Here is a 22,394-nt window from a genome sequence, read left to right as displayed (position 1 = left end):
AAAAATCCACCTCCAACATCTCTAAAACTTAGTGATTGTCATATGGTATGTCGGGTTGTTTCCAGAAGTCTCCTCTGGTTTGAAATTGTTCAGAAAGGCACTGCTTCAAGCCAAGAAATATACATAACTTCCCTGTAACAAAACTACGGACATTTTAACTTTTGTTTTTGTTTGATGGATCAAACAAATGAGATGAAACCATGTTTAATGAGTAAGCTCTACAGTTGCTGCTTGGAGTATTTGTTACCTTTGGGCAAAGCCAGTCGGACTGTTTTCCCCCTGTCTTAATGCTAAGCTAAGCAACCCGTAGCTTTTTGGTCCCGTATTGTAAAGAGATGAGAGGTGAGATTTTTTAATGTCTTATATAGAAAGCATGTACAGTATTGTCAGGTGCCATATAAATACTGTGAAAGTATAAAAGTGCTCAATCCATGAACAAATATAAAGCACCTGCATTCAGATACTGTGCCTTTAAACCAGCTGCTAGGACTTCGGCAAGAGTTGTCCCAACTATACATACATACATACATAGTACAGAAAGTACTACAGTATGTTACAGTCATTCCGCAGTTGCAATGGCAGTGCAGAGGCACAGACAGCGCAGATACAGAATATCTGGAAACACCTGACCTATCAGGTGAGACTTCGGCAGGAGGGTTGAATAAAAATAAGTTGTTATTTGAACATTAAAGCATGAAGGATAAAGGTTCTGAACCTGAAATGTACATAAGTTCTCTTTAACATACAGACGTAAGACTCAATCCTCCTATCTGACTGTCTGCAAAAAAGTAAATATCTCCAAGTAGGTGAGATACTGTAGCAGAAGCAAGTTTAAACATAAAAAGTGAGAGCTATTCAATGAGTGAATCCATCTCAAACTATTCTGAAGAGCTGTTCAAATACATCTCAATTGGTGCTCTGGGCAGATAAGAGCACTGATTCACTGACTGACTGGAACTGTGTGGGGCTGGACTGCTGCTCGATCTTAGGCAATTATTATTTATATGATTGTATTACCAACTGAGGCTAACTATATTGACTAACAGGCACTGCAAAATGAATGAACTTAACATATTGCCAATGGCAGTTTCTCTAACGGTCATCATTGAGAGACTGAACAACAAACGGGAGGCTACAGTGGATTAGCAGAGTGCTACTGTGCACTTGCTGAAAACCTGTTATTTGCATTTATCCAATGGAAGTGGATAGAATGTGTCTATTTGTGTGTGTTATGTAAATACCTTGGAACACAATTTGCAGTTCACCAACTGTCATCCCAGAAGTTGTTGACAGGTCTCGGCATGCAACTTTCTCTATCAGAAGTATCAGTTGTTTTTATGGTAACAAGTCAATGTCTTTGAATTTAGCTCAGCTCACATCAAAGAGGGAAGGCAAGTTAAAAGCTTGTTTACCCGTATTATTTCCAGCCAGCCTGGCTGTTATTTGAATGGGAACATTTCGCTGTACATAACAATAGGAATTTAGAGCCACAAAAGCACAGTGCAGTAGACACTAATGCTTCACCTAACTAATCCACTTGCTGGTACTTGTTTGCCGAGACTCTTCTTACTGCTATATGAGGAAGGCAGTGCTTGTCCTGGTCTCATCTGTCATCCACAGCTTCTCTTATGGATTTTCCTGTTTTGATCCTTGCCATCTGTGCCTCTCCCTCTGCTTCTGCTTCTGCTTCTGCTTCTGCTTCTGCTTCTTCTTCTTCTTCTTCTTCTTCTTCTTCTTCTTCTTCTTCTTCTTCTTCTTCTTCTGTGGTGGATGTGTGTTTGAAGAGGGAAGAGGGAATTTCAACTTTAACTCTTTTGTTTCTGTTTCAATCGTTTCTTTAACTGTATGATCTTTCGTTGGGATTTTTGTACCCTTTGCAAGTACGGTTAATTTGTTAATTTAGTGTTTTTCCGTGCCTCGTGGCGGGGATGGCGTCCTCCGGGGCGCCGCCGGTGTCTCTGAGACACGGAGTGCGGCTGGTGGCTCAGGCCGCAAGCACAGTGGAGCAGGTGCTGCTGGCTGTGGGGGACCAGGTCGGTCATGAAAATATCTCCTATGCTTCCCGCATGAACAAAGCGGTCGTGGTCTTTTTGAAAGACCAGAAATATGTGACGGAACTTATCGAGAGCGGATTAATGCTAAACGAGGAATACATTCAAGTTTCACCGCTGGCGACACCGTCCACGCGGATCACTGTGTCTGGCGTTCCTCCGTTCATCCCGAATGAGGCGCTGGAACGGGAGCTGAAGCGTTTTGGTAAGTTTGCCAGTAGTCTCCGCACTGTTGCTCTGGGGTGTAAGGATGAAAAGTTAAAACATGTCCATTCTCTGCGGAGACAGGTTTTCATGTTTCTGAATTGTCCCACTCAGACACTAGATGTGTCCTTCCGGGTGAGGCACGAAGAGGGTTTTTATATGGTTTATGCGAGCTCAGGGAGCGTAAAGTGTTTTGAGTGCGGGGAGTCGGGTCACAAACGTGTTGCATGTCCACAGAGACGGCACGCCGCTCCGCCGGGTGCGGCTGGGGCCGGGGCCGCCGAGCCGGGGGCCGCCGGGGCAGCCGAGCCGGGGGCCGCCGGGGCAGCCGAGCCGGGGGCGGCCGGGGCCGCTGGGGCGGCTGGGCCCGGGGCGGCCGGGGCCGCTGTGGCGGCCGAGCCCGGGGCGGCCTGGTCCGCGGCAGCGGGACCCGGTGTCGCGGGGGCTGCTGCTGCTGCACCCGCCGGGGCCCCGGTGGCTGCGGAGGAAGTAGGGATGAATATCGTGAGAGATGAAACAGGGACTGTAGAGAGTGTGGTGAGTGTGAGAGGAAAAAATGTGGAAACAGGTAAACGGGTGAGAGATGATGTAGCAGGACAGGTGAGGACTGGTGCTGTGGGACAGGTAGAGGCTGTTGGCACACAGAAAGAGCTGCCGTCTGGCTCTGGGCGGAAAAATGAGCTTCAACAGGCTGCAGACAATAATGAGGTGACAGAGATGGACACAGACGGTGAGGGGGATTCTGACTGTGGTTCAGTTGCAGATAGTCTCTCTCAGAACGCAGAGATATATTCTTTGGAAGAGATTAATGTCTTTTTAGACGAGTCTTTTGGCAAGTCAGTGGAAGTGAGAGATTTTTTCCCTGACATTGACAAGTTTCTTCATACAGTGAGAACTCTTCAGAAAGTTGTAGGGTTAGACCTGCTGGATGAAAAGAAACGTTATCGTCTCAGGAGGCATGTAACTGCTGTGAAAAAAGATACGCCAGGAAGCAAAAGAGGGAAGAAACTGAAAAGGTCTAAATAATTTCAACATGATCATGCAACACTGGGTGTCTCCTCTCTGCTGTGTGTACCTGTCTGTTCTTTCTCTCTATCTCCTTCTTCTAATGCAGGCTTTAAGGGTTGCTTCCTTGAACATGAACGGGGGTAGAAGTGCACAGAAAAGAGCTTTAGTGTTAGAAGTCTTTAATCAGAAAAAATTAGATTTGATATTTCTGCAGGAAACGCACAGTGATAGCCTGAATGAGACGGACTGGGGGATGTGGTGGGGGGGTCAGTATGTACTCAGTCATGGCTCAAACCTTAGTGCTGGAGTAGCTGTTTTATTCTCCCCCTCTCTAAATGTAAAGATTTTATCCAGCACTGAGATAGTGGCAGGTAGAGCCTTGATGGTGAAAGTGGAACTGTTAGAGTTCAGGTTCACCTTTATTAATGTGTATGCACCCAATCAGGGCCCTGCACGTGTATCTGTGTTTCAGTTATTAAAAGACAAGCTAGACACTAGTGTACAGGGGGAGTATGTTATACTGGGGGGGGACTGGAACGTTTGCACTAATGTCACTTTAGACAGAATAGGACGGGAGCCTCATCCTCAGTCGTCCCTTTTACTGTCACAGGTGATAAGAGAGGCTGACTTAGTGGATGTGTGGAGGATGAAGCATCCCTCCGTTAAACAATACACCTGGATGAGAATGCTAGATGGGGGCGTCAGTGCAGCCAGGCTAGACAGATTTTACATGTCTTCTTCTTTTATTACTCGTGCAGTGAACTGTCACATCCAACCTGTTGGTTTTACAGATCATCAGCTAGTTTCTTTGGATTTGGTTTTATCCAACACAGAGAAACCTAGATCGTTCTGGCAGTTTAATGTTAAAATTTTACAAGATTTGATTTTCTGTGAGAATTTTAATTTGTTTTGGATCAACTGGAAATCAAAGAAAGAGTCTTTTCCCTCCCTGAGTCAGTGGTGGGAGGTAGGAAAGGCTCAGATTAGAGTGTTCTGTCAACAGTATACAGCCTACTCCACTGCAAACACTAGGAGAGCTATAGAGCAGTTAGAGAGAGAGATCAGAGAGTTAGAGAGTGTGTCTGCTCGAAATATAGAACAGTCCCTCCTAAAACAACAGCAGCTTAACTGTTTTCTTCAGGAGAAAGCCAAGGGAGCTCTGATCAGAGCCCGTTTTACTTCCATGAGAGACATTGATGCACCAACCACCTTTTTCTTCAACCTGGAGAGGTCTGTGGGCCAAAGGAAGCAGATGGTATGTCTGCGTCTTCCCGATGGACAGGTAACCTCTGAACCTGCTGAGATGAGGAGACATGCAGTGTCCTTCTACACGGACCTGTTCAAAGCCGAAGGTTGTGACGTGGAAGCCGCTGATGAACTTTTTCAGGGTCTTCCACAGCTGAGTCCAGCCGAAAGTGACACCTTGGGCTCTGACATTACGCTGGAGGAACTGACCTCTGCGGTGACACAGATGGCCTCCGGCAAGGCTCCGGGCATAGACGGTTTACCTGCAGACTTTTTTAAACATTTTTGGAGCATTCTAGGACATGATTTGTTGGATGTATTGATGGAGTCCTTTGGGAAAGGGACTCTTCCAGCTTCCTGTAGGCGTGCAGTGATTTCACTGTTGCCTAAGAAAGGAGATCTAACCCTGCTGAAGAATTGGAGACCTGTGGCTCTCTTATGTACGGACTATAAGATACTGTCAAAGGTTTTAGCTAACAGACTGAAGTGTTTTATCGAACTTCTTGTTGGTACTGATCAAACATATTGCATCCCTGGCAGATCAATTGTGGACAATTTGTTTTTGATGAGAGACACTTTTGATGTTTGCAAACTGTACAATATAAATGTTGGTATTATTTCTATTGACCAAGAGAAGGCTTTTGATCGTGTGGATCACACTTTTCTGGCTGCCACATTGCAGGCTTTTGGTGTTGGGGAGCATTTTTTGTCCTGGGTGAAGTGTTTGTACAGTGATGCATGTTGTGTTGTGAAAGTGGGGGGAGGGCTGAGCAGACCTGTACCAGTTAAAAGGGGGATCAGGCAGGGCTGCCCTATCTCAGGCCTATTATATAGTATTGCCATCGAGCCACTTTTGTGCAGGCTTAGAAACCGGCTGAGGGGCCTGAGTCTGCCAGTGTCAGCTCAGGCCCCCCAGGTGGTTGTATCAGCTTATGCTGATGATGTCAGTGTTTTTATCCGGGGTCAGCGAGATATCCAGGAGCTACAGGACAGTTTAGTTTTGTATAGGAAGGCTGCCTCAGCCAAAGTTAACTGGGAGAAGAGTGAGGCAGTTTTGGTAGGTCAGTGGAGTTTAGAAAATAGGCCCAGTCTTCCTGGTAACCTCAGCTGGGGAAACGAGGGTTTAAAGGTCCTGGGAGTTTGGTTGGGGTCTGAGGACATGGTGGCACAGAACTGGGAGGGATTGCTGGGAAAGGTGCGAGCAAAATTAGCTAAATGGAAATGGCTGCTACCCCAGCTGTCCTACAGGGGAAGAGTTCTTGTAGCCAACAATCTGGTTGCCTCATCTTTGTGGCACAGACTCCGGGTGTTAACCCCACCGCCGGGCCTCATGAAACAACTGCAGCGGCTCCTCGTGGATTTCTTCTGGTCGGGTCATCACTGGGTGCCAGCATCGGTCCTGTACCTCCCTGTGGCGGAGGGGGGGCAGGGCCTTGTGGACATTACTGCGAGGACTGCTGCTTTTAGACTGCAGGCAGCTCAGCGGCTGCTGTATGGTGCCTCTCCCTGCTGGCTGGCTATGGCCCGGCTGTTGCTCTGGAGGGCAGGGGGCTTTGGTTTTGATAAACACCTGTTTCTGCTGAAGGCCCCTGCGTACAAGATAACTGGACTTGCACCTTTTTACTGCTCAGTCATAAATGCCTGGAAGATTCTGAGTTTTACCAGACCACCCGACCCCCGGCCTGGGATGTGGCTGTTTGAGGAGCCCCTGTTTGACACTGGTTTTCTTTCCGGAACCATTTTCTCTTCAGCCGCCCTAAAAAATGCGTTCATTGAAGCGGGAGTGGTAAAACTTGGCCATTTGACAGGGATCTCCACGGAAAAACTGGCTGAGGTGACGGGCATTCGATCAACTCGAGTTCTGGAGAACCTGGTAGAAGAGGTGTGGCAGTCGCTGTCGCCATCCCACCGGACGTTTGCTCTGGATGCAGATCTGGCCGACCAGTGGAGAAAGGGACATGATTATGTTTTTCCTGCCTTGAGGGTGGGTCCTGCGGTGGGGGAATGGAGAGAGGAGGATGGTCTCCTGCTATCACTGGGGACTCTAACACCTGGAATGTTCAGCTCCTGCAATGGGAAGAAGCTATATCTTAGCTGCGTAAAGGTGCTAAACCTCAGCTCGCTCGCAGGCGTCAGAGAGTCGAGGTGGACAGATGTGTTTGGTTTGGGCTCTTCCCCTCAGGGCAGCTGGCGGATCCTGTATAAGTCTCCCGTTGAAAAACGGATGGCTGACATCCAATGGAGAATTATACACGGTGCAATAGCCACTAACAAATACAGGGCTCATTTTGACCCAGGCACAAGGGGGGGCTGTCCGTTCTGTTTTATGGCAGAAACATTGGAGCATTTAGTGGTGTCCTGTCCCCGGTTGGCTGGTCTTAAAAAAATGTTACAGGAGTGGGTGGAGGGGTTCGGGGAGGTTTTCTCCATACCACTTTTTGTCCATGGCCCCAAATACATCCTGAAAAAGAAGGAAATCCTACTATTGATCAATTTCTTGTTTGCTAATGCAAAATTAGCAATCTGGAAAAGTAGGAAGAACAAACTTGCTGGAGTAGGGTGGACGGATGCAGTGCTCTGTCTGAGGGGGCTGGTGGCAGCGCGTCTGAGGGTGGAGCATGCATACTATACGCTGATCAATCATCTACAGGGGTTTCTGGATGTGTGGGCTGTTGGGCAGGTTCTGTGCTCACTGGGGGAAAATGACTCTCTAATATTGAAGTTTTAAAGGGTAGGTGAATTTTTTTGTTTTTAAGGTGTGTAAAAGATGATGTTTTGAAATGGGTAAAACGTTTTCAAATGACATTTATTTGGTAGACGTGAAAATCTGTTTATTTTTTTTGATTTGTGTAATGTTTTTTGTTTCGGTGTATAGTTAAAACAAATGGAAATAAAATGTTGTTTTAAAAATCAAAAAAAAAATCTTCTTCTTCTTCTGTGGTGGATGTGTGTTTGAAGAGGGAAGAGGGAATTTCAACTTTAACTATTTTGTTTCTGTTTCAATCGTTTCTTTAACTGTATGATCTTTCGTTGGGATTTTTGTACCCTTTGCAAGTACGGTTAATTTGTTAATTTAGTGTTTTTCCGTGCCTCGTGGCGGGGATGGCGTCCTCCGGGGCGCCGCCGGTGTCTCTGAGACACGGAGTGCGGCTGGTGGCTCAGGCCGCAAGCACAGTGGAGCAGGTGCTGCTGGCTGTGGGGGATCAGGTCGGTCATGTAAATATCTCCTATGCTTCCCGCATGAACAAAGCGGTCGTGGTCTTTTTGAAAGACCAGAAATATGTGACGGAACTTATCGAGAGCGGATTAATGCTAAACGAGGAATACATTCAAGTTTCACCGCTGGCGACACCGTCCACGCGGATCACTGTGTCTGGCGTTCCTCCGTTCATCCCGAATGAGGCGCTGGAACGGGAGCTGAAGCGTTTTGGTAAGTTTGCCAGTAGTCTCCGCACTGTTGCTCTGGGGTGTAAGGATGAAAAGTTAAAACATGTCCATTCTCTGCGGAGACAGGTTTTCATGTTTCTGAATTGTCCCACTCAGACACTAGATGTGTCCTTCCGGGTGAGGCACGAAGAGGGTTTTTATATGGTTTATGCGAGCTCAGGGAGCGTAAAGTGTTTTGAGTGCGGGGAGTCGGGTCACAAACGTGTTGCATGTCCACAGAGACGGCACGCCGCTCCGCCGGGTGCGGCTGGGCCCGGGGCCGCCGAGCCGGGGGCGGCCGGGCCGGGAGCCGCTGGGGCAGCCGAGCCGGGGGCCGCTGGGGCGGCCGAGCCGGGGGCGGCCTGGTCCGCGGCAGCGGGACCCGGTGTCGCGGGGGCTGCTGCTGCACCCGCCGGGGCCCCGGTGGCTGCGGAGGAAGTAGGGATGAATATCGTGAGAGATGAAACAGGGACTGTAGAGAGTGTGGTGAGTGTGAGAGGAAAAAATGTGGAAACAGGTAAACGGGTGAGAGATGATGTAGCAGGACAGGTGAGGACTGGTGCTGTGGGACAGGTAGAGGCTGTTGGCACACGGAAGGAGCTGCCGTCTGGCTCTGGGCGGAAAAATTAGCTTCAACAGGCTGCAGACAATAATGAGGTGACAGAGATGGACACAGACGGTGAGGGGGATTCTGACTGTGGTTCAGTTGCAGATAGTCTCTCTCAGAACGCAGAGATATTCTTTGGAAGAGATTAATGTCTTTTTAGACGAGTCTTTTGGCAAGTCAGTGGAAGTGAGAGATTTTTTCCCTGACATTGACAAGTTTCTTCATACAGTGAGAACTCTTCAGAAAGTTGTAGGGTTAGACCTGCTGGATGAAAAGAAACGTTATCGTCTCAGGAGGCATGTAACTGCTGTGAAAAAAGATACGACAGGAAGCAAAAGAGGGAAGAAACTGAAAAGGTCTAAATAATTTCAACATGATCATGCAACACTGGGTGTCTCCTCTCTGCTGTGTGTACCTGTCTGTTCTTTCTCTCTGTCTCCTTCCTCTAATGCAGGCTTTAAGGGTTGCTTCCTTGAACATGAACGGGGGTAGAAGTGCACAGAAAAGAGCTTTAGTGTTAGAAGTCTTTAATCAGAAAAAATTAGATTTGATATTTCTGCAGGAAACGCACAGTGATAGCCTGAATGAGACGGACTGGGGGATGTGGTGGGGGGGTCAGTATGTACTCAGTCATGGCTCAAACCTTAGTGCTGGAGTAGCTGTTTTATTCTACCCCTCTCTAAATGTAAAGATTTTATCCAGCACTGAGATGGCAGGTAGAGCCTTGATGGTGAAAGTGGAACTGTTAGAGTTCAGTTTCACCTTTATTAATGTGTATGCACCCAATCAGGGCCCTGCACGTGTATCTGTGTTTCAGTTATTAAAAGACAAGCTAGACACTAGTGTACAGGGGGAGTGTGTTATACTGGGGGGGGACTGGAACGTTTGCACTAATGTCACTTTAGACAGAATAGGACGGGAGCCTCATCCTCAGTCGTCCCTTTTACTGTCACAGGTGATAAGAGAGGCTGACTTAGTGGATGTGTGGAGGATGAAGCATCCCTCCGTTAAACAATACACCTGGATGAGAATGCTAGATGAAAATAGGCCCAGTCTTCCTGGTAACCTCAGCTGGGGAAACGAGGGTTTAAAGGTCCTGGGAGTTTGGTTGGGGTCTGAGGACATGGTGGCACAGAACTGGCAGGGATTGCTGGGAAAGGTGCGAGCAAAATTAGCTAAATGGAAATGGCTGCTACCCCAGCTGTCCTACAGGGGAAGAGTTCTTGTAGCCAACAATCTGGTTGCCTCATCTTTGTGGCACAGACTCCAGGTGTTAACCCCACCGCCGGACCTCATGAAACAACTGCAGCGGCTCCTCGTGGATTTCTTCTGGTCGGGTCATCACTGGGTGCCAGCATCGGTCCTGTACCTCCCTGTGGCGGAGGGGGGGCAGGGCCTTGTGGACATTACTGCGAGGACTGCTGCTTTTAGACTGCAGGCAGCTCAGCGGCTGCTGTATGGTGCCTCTCCCTGCTGGCTGGCTATGGCCCGGCTGTTGCTCTGGAGGGCAGGGGGCTTTGGTTTTGATAAACACCTGTTTCTGCTGAAGGCCCCTGCGTACAAGATAACTGGACTTGCACCTTTTTACTGCTCAGTCATCAATGCCTGGAAGATTCTGAGTTTTACCAGACCACCCGACCCCCAGCCTGGGATGTGGCTGTTGTGAGGAGCCCCTGTTTGACACTGGTTTTCTTTCCGGAACCATTTTCTCTTCAGCCGCCCTAAAAAATGCGTTCATTGAAGCGGGAGTGGTAAAACTTGGCCATTTGACAGGGATCTCCACGGAAAAACTGGCTGAGGTGACGGGCATTCGATCAACTCGAGTTCTGGAGAACCTGGTAGAAGAGGTGTGGCAGTCGCTGTCGCCATCCCACCGGACGTTTGCTCTGGATGCAGATCTGGCCGACCAGTGGAGAAAGGGACATGATTATGTTTTTCCTGCCTTGAGGGTGGGTCCTGCGGTGGGGGAATGGAGGGAGGAGGATGGTCTCCTGCTATCACTGGGGACTCTAACACCTGGAATGTTCAGCTCCTGCAATGGGAAGAAGCTATATCTTAGCTGCGTAAAGGTGCTAAACCTCAGCTCGCTCGCAGGCGTCAGAGAGTCGAGGTGGACAGATGTGTTTGGTTTGGGCTCTTCCCCTCAGGGCAGCTGGCGGATCCTGTATAAGTCTCCCGTTGAAAAACGGATGGCTGACATCCAATGGAGAATTATACACGGTGCAATAGCCACTAACAAATACAGGGCTCATTTTGACCCAGGCACAAGGGGGGGCTGTCCGTTCTATTTTATGGCAGAAACATTGGAGCATTTAGTGGTGTCCTGTCCCCGGTTGGCTGGTCTTAAACAAATGTTACAGGAGTGGGTGGAGGGGTTCGGGGAGGTTTTCTCCATACAACTTTTTGTCCATGGCCCCAAATACATCCTGAAAAAGAAGGAAATCCTACTATTGATCAATTTCTTGTTTGCTAATGCAAAATTAGCAATCTGGAAAAGTAGGAAGAACAAACTTGCTGGAGTAGGGTGGACGGATGCAGTGCTCTGTCTGAGGGGGCTGGTGGCAGCGCGTCTGAGGGTGGAGCATGCATACTATACGCTGATCAATCATCTACGGGGGTTTCTGCATGTGTGGGCTGTTGGGCAGGTTCTGTGCTCACTGGGGGAAAATGACTCTCTAATATTGAAGTTTTAAAGGGTAGGTGAATTCTTTTGTTTTTAAGGTGTGTAAAAGATGATGTTTTGAAATGGGTAAAACGTTTTCAAATGACATTTATTTGGTAGACGTGAAAATCTGTTTATTTATTTGATTTGTGTAATGTTTTTTGTTTTTTGTTTCGGTGTATAGTTAAAACAAATGGAAATAAAATTTTGTTTTAAAAATCAATCAAATTCTTCTTCTTCTTCTTCTTCTTCTTCTTCTTCTTCTTCTTCTTCTTCTTCTTCTTCTTCTTCTTCTTCTTCCAAAGTGTATTGTGATTCAGGTCTAGCATAGATATGTTTTAATGGTCATCATCATTCTAAGAGCCATTTCTACTTTTGCATTCGAACATTTACTCAAAACTGACAGTAATCCGAGAAAATGTAGTCCAGAGGGGAACAAGTATCCCCCAGTAACAGAAATATAAAACAGCTGAGGCTCCCTCAATAATGTCACCCAATCTTCTACAATAACAAGAAGGAATCGAAATAATGATTTTAAAGGGCACATTCAGAGTTGACACTGTCAGGGCTATAATGGAGTTAATCTCACTTTCATGTCAAGCAGAACATTTGAAAAACCTCCAAAATGAGACCTTGCTGCAGCAGCTCCAGTAGTCATTTACTCAAATGCCATCACAGAACTGCACTGTGGTTTTTAACCTTGAAGAAATATCCAAATGTTGATTAAATTGGCACAGCTATTCTCTTAAAAACATGGCACAATTTCAGTCTGCTTGGAAATAATCACTGAAAGGACCCTTAAGAATTGTATACTCTTTTTGTTGTTTTGTTTGTGGTGTTCAATGGCTGCAGTCACATGTATATCGTAGAAGATTTATACTGAGCAAGTCCAGCAGCTGATGTATCACATGAGTGAAATTGTGCAACTTCAACTTTAAATTAATTATCGGAGTTGCATGAGAAACAATGGAAGTTAAGATACGAAAAAAAATGTTTTACAGGCACTGCCAGCTGGGTACTGCATCAACTGTATTCTATCGCCTGTCTCCTCTTAATCAACTGAAGTAAGCTTGGCTGGAGCTCTCCCTCGCTGTACCAGACTCCATGTCACATCAGGATTCCTCATTCCCCTCTAGCAACCTGCAATTAATACCAGATCTGCTTCTGGGCCATGTGTGGCTGTGAGTCTGCCGTTTGTGTGGGTTGATGCCTTAAAGTGTACGCTGCTGTGTAAGGGGTTTCTTTGCACAGATATGTGTTATATTCTCCTCCCAGACCTAATGGGGACTGGTCGCCACCGGTACAGAGTGGTACCGCTGCAAACCGCAATCATTCCTGTCTGCCTGCCTTCCCCACAGCATGTGTGCACCAGGCACCAACCTCGCAATGTAACGCCGACGATTTGATACTGGAACTAAAGACCTGTGAATGGAACCTGCACTTGCTCACCCCTGCGACACTCTAAACTAAAACAGCAATATCTACCCGGTGTAAAAACAGTAAAGTGTCACTATTCTAATAGCATACACATCATACCCTCAACAAGTGCTTCAGTTGTTCTCACACATGATGTTTGTGTCAGGGAAAAGTGAAGTCTCACTTTTGAATGTCTAGTGCTAGGGTACACATAAGGCTTTAAATGAAAATCCCATCTCGGTTACACTTCACACTGTAACGGTCCGATGGTGTCCGATGGGATGTGCTACAGTACTTTAATTTACTATTTTTGTATACAGCCACTTTCCCCAAATGTGCATGTTGAGTTGTTGATTTTCCACAATTCCCCAATTTCCTCAGAGGTGTGTGTTTTGTGCTGTAGGGATTGTGCGATTTCCACTCAAGAAAAGTATGAGTGGGAAGATTACAATGCCCCAGAGCAACATGTATGGTTGTTCAAATTACATGAAATTATACCGCAACAGTGTAATATTTCAGACGCTACTGGCAACAGTTCCACACAGATGCAAGTTGTGTCTACATTCTCTGTTGTGCCTCTGTATCTCTGACAGCTCAATGATGGATGGCCCTCTGAATGGAAGTCAATGAAAAATGACACGTCTAAATAAAAACACATGTCTTATAACAATATGTTAATATAAGGAACAAGTGCAAGCATTTTGACAAAAAATATCACATTCATTCTTTGTATAATATCAATTATAGGTTTTTTAATATAATTTGTATCCAGTGAAACTGAAATTAAAGTTTAATTAGATAAACATTAATTATTTTGTATTTATTAAGAATCAAGTTGTTTATGTATTTACAATGAGACTGAACCAAACCAGTAAAGTCTTGGGGAAGTAAAACACAAACAAGGAGCTAAAAAGCTAAATGCTTCACTACCAAAGAAGCTACTGTAGTTGCTAATTCTGTGTCTGCCTAATATTTGGTGGGAATGATGCATACAGTGGGTTTATCATGCAGTGCTGTATTTAAAAAAAAGCTGCCTTCTGCAGTTGGAAGTGATGCTGATGAGAACCATGACTGCCAACGAAAACAGTCTATTTGTGGACTAGAACAAAAAAACAATGAGCTAAAACGTGCTCCACAGAACTGAGGGGAACTGCAAACTGGTGATAACTCAATGTGGGTTACCCCTTTCATATTAAACATCAATAAATCAATATAAAATTATTGATTAAAGCAGGTTAATTCTTCTATGTTCACCTGCCACTTTAAGGCTACCTGGCATGAGTTCCAGAAACAATGCAATGGTTTTAACGATGAGTTTGTTGAGAAATTTGGTTTTAACGAAGTCAACTATAGCTGCACTGGAAATATTTCAACACAAAGTAATGCATGTTTGGCCACCTGTACATGTGAGTTATAAAAAAACACATGAAAAAACCATTAAACAAAATGCGCTAACAGTTGCCAGGTTCCTTGCCTATATCAGTTTTATATGACATTAGGGTGAAAGGGTCCTTTAAATCTTTCAACCAAATCAGCTTTGCCCAAACTTGAAAGTCATCTCACACCTAAAGCGTGATTATGTGTCCTCAGGGTACTGAGCAGTGGATATCGTGTTGCTGTAGACTTTTGTGACATACACACATCGTTAGGTAAATCAAAGAATCACTGTGTTCCTCGGTCTAGGGGGAGCCATAAGAAATATCCTACCATACTGAGCATTTTCCTGTTCTGACAGGATACCATTGCTGAAGAAGGGAAACCCAACACCCACCTGCAAATAACACTGACTCAGACATGGTGAGAGGAGCCCCCCCTTGACATCTTGCTGCATGTGTGCGAGTGAGTATGTGTGTGGGAGGCCTGCCATATGCTAAAGTGCCAATGCAGAGCTGTGAGGGGCAGTCGGTGTATAACAGACATTATAGCATGCGGTAATTATGGATACTGTTTAGTGTTAGTAGGCATAAAAATACATACAAAAATAATAAAACGATATCCCCTTATTTTTTATAAATTGATGAATTCTGAAGAAATAGATCCTTGCCTATACAACATATCTTGTAGACAGTAATTGTACCAAAGTTCACCGAGCCCAATGAACAGATTCTCTATTGTTGATCACCTATGAGAGTTCACATTTGGCATTTTGGGAAATTAAATAAGAAGATTGATACCATGTGGTTACTCTAATTGGCTACTGCGAGCAGCCCTTTAGTTTAGCATAGCATTAGCGGGCTGTATCTTCGCTAGATGCTTGCTTGACGTCACTATGCTGTTGCCTGGCTGCAGGTGCGGAGGAAAGATAAAAAAACTAAAAGGTGAAAACATTGGGCTGGAATTTCAGTTTAAAACGTTATGCTGGAGAGTGGGGGATTAGCATGGGAAAGACAAAATTGTCTATTATGTTCCTGAACAGGACTCTATTACAGCCCTGCATCCAACAAGGTTAGTAACTTATTGACAAAAATGCCTCCTGACAAAGCTGGGTCACCAGCATTAGCATAATATGGAAAAATCATCTCAATTGCTTCTTCTTGGCAGAGAGGGACTGAGGGAATGGATGAAGCGATATGGAAGTTCAATTTGGCAGGCAGTGGCTCGGTTAAGGTCAACCCACCCTCAGAGTGACTGAATGTTTGGTTTTACTGGGAAGACAAAGAATGATGCGGCTGTGCCTCGGCCTTATCTGTCACTGCAGATAGAGGATATCTTGAATCTTAGAGGTCCTGCAGTGCCACAATAAGAAATGTGATGGAAATCTTCCACTATATGGAACTTCCTATATTAAGTCAACCAGACATTCCTCTGATGCCCCAACAGAGGCACAACTCCACTGGCCTAAATAACTGACTTTCTTGCGGCAGAAACAAGTTCTGAACACAATACTGACAGGCTGTATGATCAACCTTTAACTTTATATGGAAAATGTACAAGGGAGAATGTTGCTGGGGGGAAAATATGGCACTTACCCATGTGTATAAACTAATAATTCGTTTTTAAACTGAGCTTATTCAACAGGTATCTGCAAAAGATGTTATCTGTTGAATATTCTGTGGATTTTTTGCCACTTGTGGACAGCAAAAACAAGCTGTAAACACATCTCTGATAACTCCAGTTGATATGGCTAACCTATTAGCATAACGTTTCTATTTACAAATCCAGGATATCTGGCCAACTATTAATATTAATATTGTCACCCTGCTTTTGTTTCCACCAACTCTTCATAGGAATAACTAGCTGGTAAAATAGCAGGTTGCTAAGGATTTGAAAATTGGCAGTGGTGTAAAGTAAAAAAAAACAGAGTTAACCAGAATTGTGTGCCAGAACACCAAGACAATGAGTTAAAGGCTCTATAAAGCTCTCTTTACATTACACATACACAACACCATAGGTTTAAGGCACTCAAACACTTCCAAGTCTTACGCCTCACCTCACATCAATATTCTCACAAGCTCCGGATATTGGTCTTGCATCTCATCCTATTCGCCGGTCCAATGCACCACTGAACATGCACCACACTTCTTTCTACAGCTGGAGGCTTGTTGCATGCCAAGTGGAGTGTCCAGACTGGCTGAATATTGACATTCAATAATGTACAGTAAACGCTCATACTGTCAACTCTGACGTTTACTGCAGTCTGAACTGCATGCGATGACTGGTCTTTGGATGTATGCACTGTTTAGTAGATATACATAATCATACTATATGCCAGAATGAACAACATGATTCGAACTGTGCAGCTAAAGCCTTCAAATCATAGACTGTTGTAAACAGATATTTAAAGGGTAAATATATGTTAAGATGTGTTTTCCTCAAAAACGAATCACTGTACCTTTAAAACAGCGAAGTACAGTGAAATTAAAGTGCTCCTCTCATAATGCCAGGCTGGTGTTGGTGATTCATCAATACAGTCACAGAGTCTCTCTAAGTTTCTCTCTGTGTGCCTGTCTGTCTCTCTTTCTCCCCCTCACTCTATAACTCAGTTGAATTCACATCAGTCTGCATAATGCATGACAGCACATAGTCCCCCCAAGGCCTTTCATTACGTAAACCTGTTGCAAGAGGAGCCACTGCAGCACTTTTACAACGTCCATCAAAACAGGGGCCAGCATGTGTTTGAGTGGTTCGTGATGTATTGCTGTTTAAGCAGCATTGAAGTCTGAATAGAATTGCAGTTGCTTTGACCACACCAGGGAGTATTTCCAAACACTTGGAGAGTAAATGCGAAAAATTGGAGGCAAGGTTTTGTTTGTGTACCAGAATTAGCAAGTGCAAACAGGGATGAAGTGCTCCCTCCTCTGTGAAAATAATAAAACACACCTCTGCAGGGCATTATTGTAGGAAAACCAGTGGGGAGAGCCCTTGAAAGCTCTGAAAGTGAGGCACTAAGCTTGGGGAAATCAGACCCTGCTTTTGTGCATTATCAAAACAGTCTCATACAGTATAAGGAGAATATCCGAGAATAACGTCTGCAATGTAACACTGCATAGAAGACGGAGGAGGCAATCTGGCCTTAAGAGGAAAACTCTCTCCCATCCAGCCAGTCATCACCTGCCTGCAGCCTCTGCAGAAATGCTCTTTCACTGATGTCTTTGAGGTAAAGTTCACAGTTCCACAGGAAACGAGAGAGACTGACTGATGGTGGCATATAACCTTTTCTTATGAGAGATCTGACATCAAGAATCTGAGGGATGTATTTATATAAATCGTGGCTCAGAGTCTCCTATTTGAATATGTTTGGAGTAAATCCAGTAAAGAACCTTTACCTTAGTATACTGGTGTAAATATCTACTGTAAGATGGGGGAAGTCTACAGGTGGCAAATTACGCATAGGAATGTACCTCTTTGTGTGGTATGGAGTGGACCAGGACCCTGTTGCATGTAACTGACAGTGTTTACAACTCACCACTTGCATTCTTCCCACATATCAGGTGTTGCCAGGGCTGCAGAGACCCCCATATCTCTGCGTCAGTGTTGACGGCCTGGTCCAGGGTTTCCACAGTAAACTTGGGGATCCCGTTATCCCGCTCCAGCAGCGCGCTGCGCAGCACCCGCGCGTACACCTCGCGAAAGAGGCTCTCCATGCACGCAGCCAGGTAGATTGCCGCGTGCTCGTGGATCCTGACCGCGATTTTGCCGTCCACCATCCACCTGAAGAACTTTCCCACGTTGAAGATGAGTCCACAGCGCACCGACTTACCGCGGCTAAACTTGTCATCCTCCGTGCTCATGTTGTACAGGGACAAGGCACTGAGGGCCGCGCTGATGCAGCTCATCGACACGCTCCACGACAGGACGATCTTTATGGCACTTTGGATCTCGTATTTGGTGCATTTGGCGTAGCGCAAACTCAGGCGCTGCGACTCCTTTGCGACCCTGACCAGGGCCCGGCTGACCAGCTCCGACAGCCTGAGCAGGACGTCCTGCGGGGGGGGCGGCAGGGTCATCTCCTTGTCCCTGCACAGTGCGCTCGCAAGTTCCCCGAGGCTCCACGGCACATCTTCAAGCTCGGGTAGTTTAGCGCACTGCTCGGTGCTCTCCAGGATCTCGGCGTCTTCGACCAAGACCGTGTTAACAGTGTCCAGACTGTTGTGTCGACTGTGCATCGAGTCGGTTAAATGCCAGTGATTCCCCCCATGTGCCTCTGATAAGCACAGCGACGCACTGGAAGACCTGAAGGAGTCGGCGGCTCCACCATAACCCGAGTCAAGCGTCAAATCCTCCAGGGTCCTCGCTACTGACTTGCTACTCCTTGCCATAACTGCACTTCATACTGCAAAAGAAGGCTTGGGAAAGTGGAGGGAAATATCCAGAACGGTGGAGTTTGGTACGCACGCGTCTTGAACGAGTCCTGCTGTTAAATAATGTTTTGTTTTTAGTAAAAGTCCATCCAAGTTGTCGGTATAAAGTTAGAGTAGTATCTCACGCCAGTGCATCAACAGTCACAGTGCTGTTGCAGCGCAGTGCCTGACAGATGGGGGCGGGGCCGTGGAGACCCGAGAACAGTTGTCAGCCAATGGACTCTCGGGATGAAGCAGCTAAGAGTTTTAATTGGATCGCTTTAGAGGATCAATAAAAAGTCACTGATGTGGTCCATGATGAGGCTTCTTGGTATAAAAAGTAATTAAAAAAAATGTAATGTAAACAGTGAGCACATCTGTTCTGTACGCATACTTTTGTGAAGTTCCTCAAAACTTTAGAATATAATACATGCAGAAATCCTGCCATGTAAAAGTACAATGAAGGAAATTGCTGTAAATAATAAATCACATAATGTACAGTGTAAGTATAAGTATAGCTGCTTTTATATAATCATGTTTAGGGGACATGTCCTCTAGGGGATCAGGCTTTTCATATATTTTCTCAGGGCCCACGTCTGATCGTAACATGACTCAAGACCATTAATAATAGATTGCATGCATAATGTATCCTTCTCTGTTCCTCAGGAGGAGAACTCATTGAAAAATATCTGAATTACTTTCAAGGGCATTCGCTGGGATCACTCACAGGCTTTAACCAAGCCGTTTTGTTTCCCCCCCCCTAAAACCATGTAAGCTCTGGCTTCCCCCCTCAGTACTCTTTAAACAAAAGTCATCATGGATGCATGAGCGAATTTAAAATATCAAAACAATATTGCTTATTCCTCAACAACAACAACAACAACAACAGTGAGGTATTTCGTTAAGGTTCCATTTTCTGAAAATAATTGCAGTCATACTGTAATACTTGCACAACCTGTTCAGTGCAAATAGCTGTACAATGTCTATGGGCTGGAAGTAATTTAACAAGCACCATGAACTGGAGATTGCCCACTGATCTGAGGGACTGTGGCTGTTTTTCATCTGAGATGCTGTGAGACTGTTGCTCCTGCAATTGACATCAGGTTGGATATCTCTCTGGCGCAACAGTGAACCCTGGTGTTGAGCAGTCAAACTTCAGTTTATTTGTCAGCGAAAAGGGCTCAAATGAAAGTTAAATAGAAAACTGAAATAGTTTATTCTTCAATGGGGATTGACATATATGCCACAGAATAGTATTTAACTAATTGATTCAGCTGTGGTCCATGGTTCTGGTGTTGTTTCAGTCAGAAATAAATCAATATTATTTCAATGAAAAGACTCTGGGGGAAAAAAACAATAAGGAAAATGGTAGAGACTGAGCTTTATAACAGTTAAGGTAATGCTGCTCTATTTCTAAGGTTCAGATTAATGAGATGCTGTATGAGAAACCAATGTGATTTTGGAAAATTGCACAATTTAAATATATAGTATACCTCAACAATGGAAATATGATCAGTAGAAATGGCCATGACATGGGACCTTTAAATAATGTGATTTATCTCTGTAACCTCAACTGCTCTATACTCTGATGGGGAAAAAATGATATGATGTTAGGCAACAAAAAAGCTGGAAAATCTATTTCCATTGTAAATTGAAAAAAGCTTGATTAGGTTATAAAGCGGATGTTGAAGGTTAATAATAAGCCTATAATTTAATACAACAGTTACATGTGTGGGTTGGGTGCAAATTAGCCTTTTCACTGAGAAACGGTTTTAATTTGGAAGGTGAAGCATGTCAGAAGGGTTTCATTTGTTGGAAAATTAAGAAAGGGTGATTTTGAGCCAAAATCCTTTTTTTTGCCACCAGCCGAAGACACATCACCATGTCCTGTTTTTGAGCACTATCAGCAGGGCATTCGGGATGATATTGGCTTAATGTGGTCTTTTGGTCGACTTGTTTGCCCACCAATCTCGTCCAGACTGAAATAGCTCAGCAGATGTTAGATGGACTGCCCAAAAATTGTACAGAACTAGACGAATGTGTGTAATATTTTGGTATATGAGTAAATAACAGTAAAACGAATTAAAATGAGTGTAAGCAGATTTTGGTTATTAATGTGTATTATGTCAGCATGCTACCATCCCACACATAGATGGTACACATGGCAGACATTACGGGCTACCTGCTTAATTTGACAGAGCATGTAATTATTAGCATTTTAGCAATTATATTTATCTCAAAAGGCCCCAAATTCGCACCAAGTGGATAACATGGCTCTAGAATTAGTTTTGTTTCATATTATCGTATTCTGCTCAATTATAATTATTTTCATACTTAAGTATACACAATCATACAGTGTAGTGCTTATTATCATTTAAGAGGCAATTAGCAAACACATTCTCGACAGTAAAGCCTAAACCTTCTGCTTATGGAGTCAACGCTGAGACTGCTCTATCTGGAGAAAATATAGAATCTAACTACTATATTTAAAAATCCAAATCTATTGCTTTTGAACGTAAGAGGAGCTCAAATCAATAAAGATAGGGTACCTGTTTTAAAACGTGATGAATGGGATTACTGGCATTTCAAGACAATCCTGGTTAAGACTGCCATCAAGCGTCCACTTTCAAAACTACATGCAATTGCATAAGTAACCCAGCACAGCATACTTTAATAACCTGTTCATAGTGAAACTTGTTGTGACCAAGTCCTTGGCATAAGCAATACAAATACAAATGTATTCAGTAATGAGGAGGGTAAAACTATGGCACTGTCAGCACAAACCCAGAGGCTGATCCACTGCAGTGGTGTGCTCCATCACCCCTCGATCCTTCCTCAATAAGAAGATGGCCTGAGCTAACCTTTTTGACTATGTGATATTAAGAAAAAAGCGTGTTGTTGGTTACAAGCACATCTAGTTCAAATCACCCTAGAAAGTGTCTGGGAATACGAGTCCACTATAAGGCCGTTTCTGGTGTATCTGAAAACTACATTGTGTTTGAGTTTGAAAGTTGCAGTAGAGATTTTACTGACCTTTTTCGTTCCTGAGTCACAGCTGTTTCAAGCAAAGCTGATCTGTTTCTCCATTGGGCTTTTCTTTATGACTACAACAGCAATGCTTAGAGCAAGTTAATAAGCCTGTAAAGGTAGAAACTTACTTTAAATGTAGATACAGCTCCACAGGCCTGGATATTATACGCTTCAGCAGGCAGAGTGATGTTCCTCTCAATTCATAACAGCACGTTCCTCTTTCCTCTTACAGCATTTATGTGTAATAAAGAAAAAGAAGGAACAGATTAAACGATTTTTGAATAATATATTGATAATTATAGCATCTATCTCTTTTATACTTACTTACAGTCCTGAAATAAACAACGTTACCGTGTATGGACCATACACGGTAACGTTGTTTATTTCAGGACTGTAAGCAAAATATACAAAAGAAACTCCTTTTAGGGTTATGTCTAAGAATAACAGACTACATGATGTCAGACACTCATTCCCATAAAAATAAACTAATTCAATAAATATAACACAATGTAACATAATCAATATAAAGTGTTGGTATGTATCTGTTATTCTGTTTTATGTATGATTTCACGTGACCGAAATTCCTGATTTAGAAAAACATAATTTTAGGTTAGATTTAATCTTTGACTGTAATTTTCCCCCCTTGTTATCAGGCGATTACATGTTTTATGTAGGCTAATTGAACATGGCATTGATTTCAAATTAAAAGTGCTGATAGTAGGTGGGGTTGGCTTTGCTCGACCAAATGCTCAGTGGCAGTTTTAGCGGTGCAGTCCCTGTGATAAATCGAGCACACCTAATTTGAGCCGACTCCGAGCCTCCCCGAGCTGCATGTGCTCATCCGGGTACTCAGTTCTAGGTCAATCATCCAAAACCTCCAATTAGAAGATTTTATCAGATACTTTAAGTGGTTATTTTGTATGCTCTTCAGAAGTGAACCCTTTCCCAATAATTGAGGTAATATG

At 44.5% G+C, this 22,394-nt stretch overlaps 1 protein-coding gene across 4 annotated transcripts in view; it reads right to left on the bottom strand.

Moving 5' to 3' along the window:
* btbd11b (BTB (POZ) domain containing 11b) overlaps positions 1-18,591 on the bottom strand; it is a 107,521-nt gene extending 88,930 nt beyond the window's left edge. For 3 of the 4 annotated variants that reach the window (XM_079679984.1, XM_079679985.1, XM_079679986.1), the window contains exon 1: positions 17,526-18,591. In XM_079679984.1, the coding sequence (XP_079536110.1) occupies positions 17,526-18,378 (853 nt within the window). In that variant the 5' untranslated portion in view covers positions 18,379-18,591. The remainder of the gene's footprint in view (positions 1-17,525) is intronic. The other variant, XM_079679987.1, reaches the window with a different exon arrangement.
* Between the last annotated feature and the right edge of the window lie 3,803 nt (positions 18,592-22,394).

The sequence above is a fragment of the Notothenia rossii genome (assembly GCF_949606895.1).
Source record: "Notothenia rossii genome assembly, chromosome: 5".
Lineage (NCBI taxonomy): Eukaryota > Metazoa > Chordata > Actinopteri > Perciformes > Nototheniidae > Notothenia > Notothenia rossii.
This window is presented reverse-complemented; position numbering and strand designations above follow the sequence as displayed.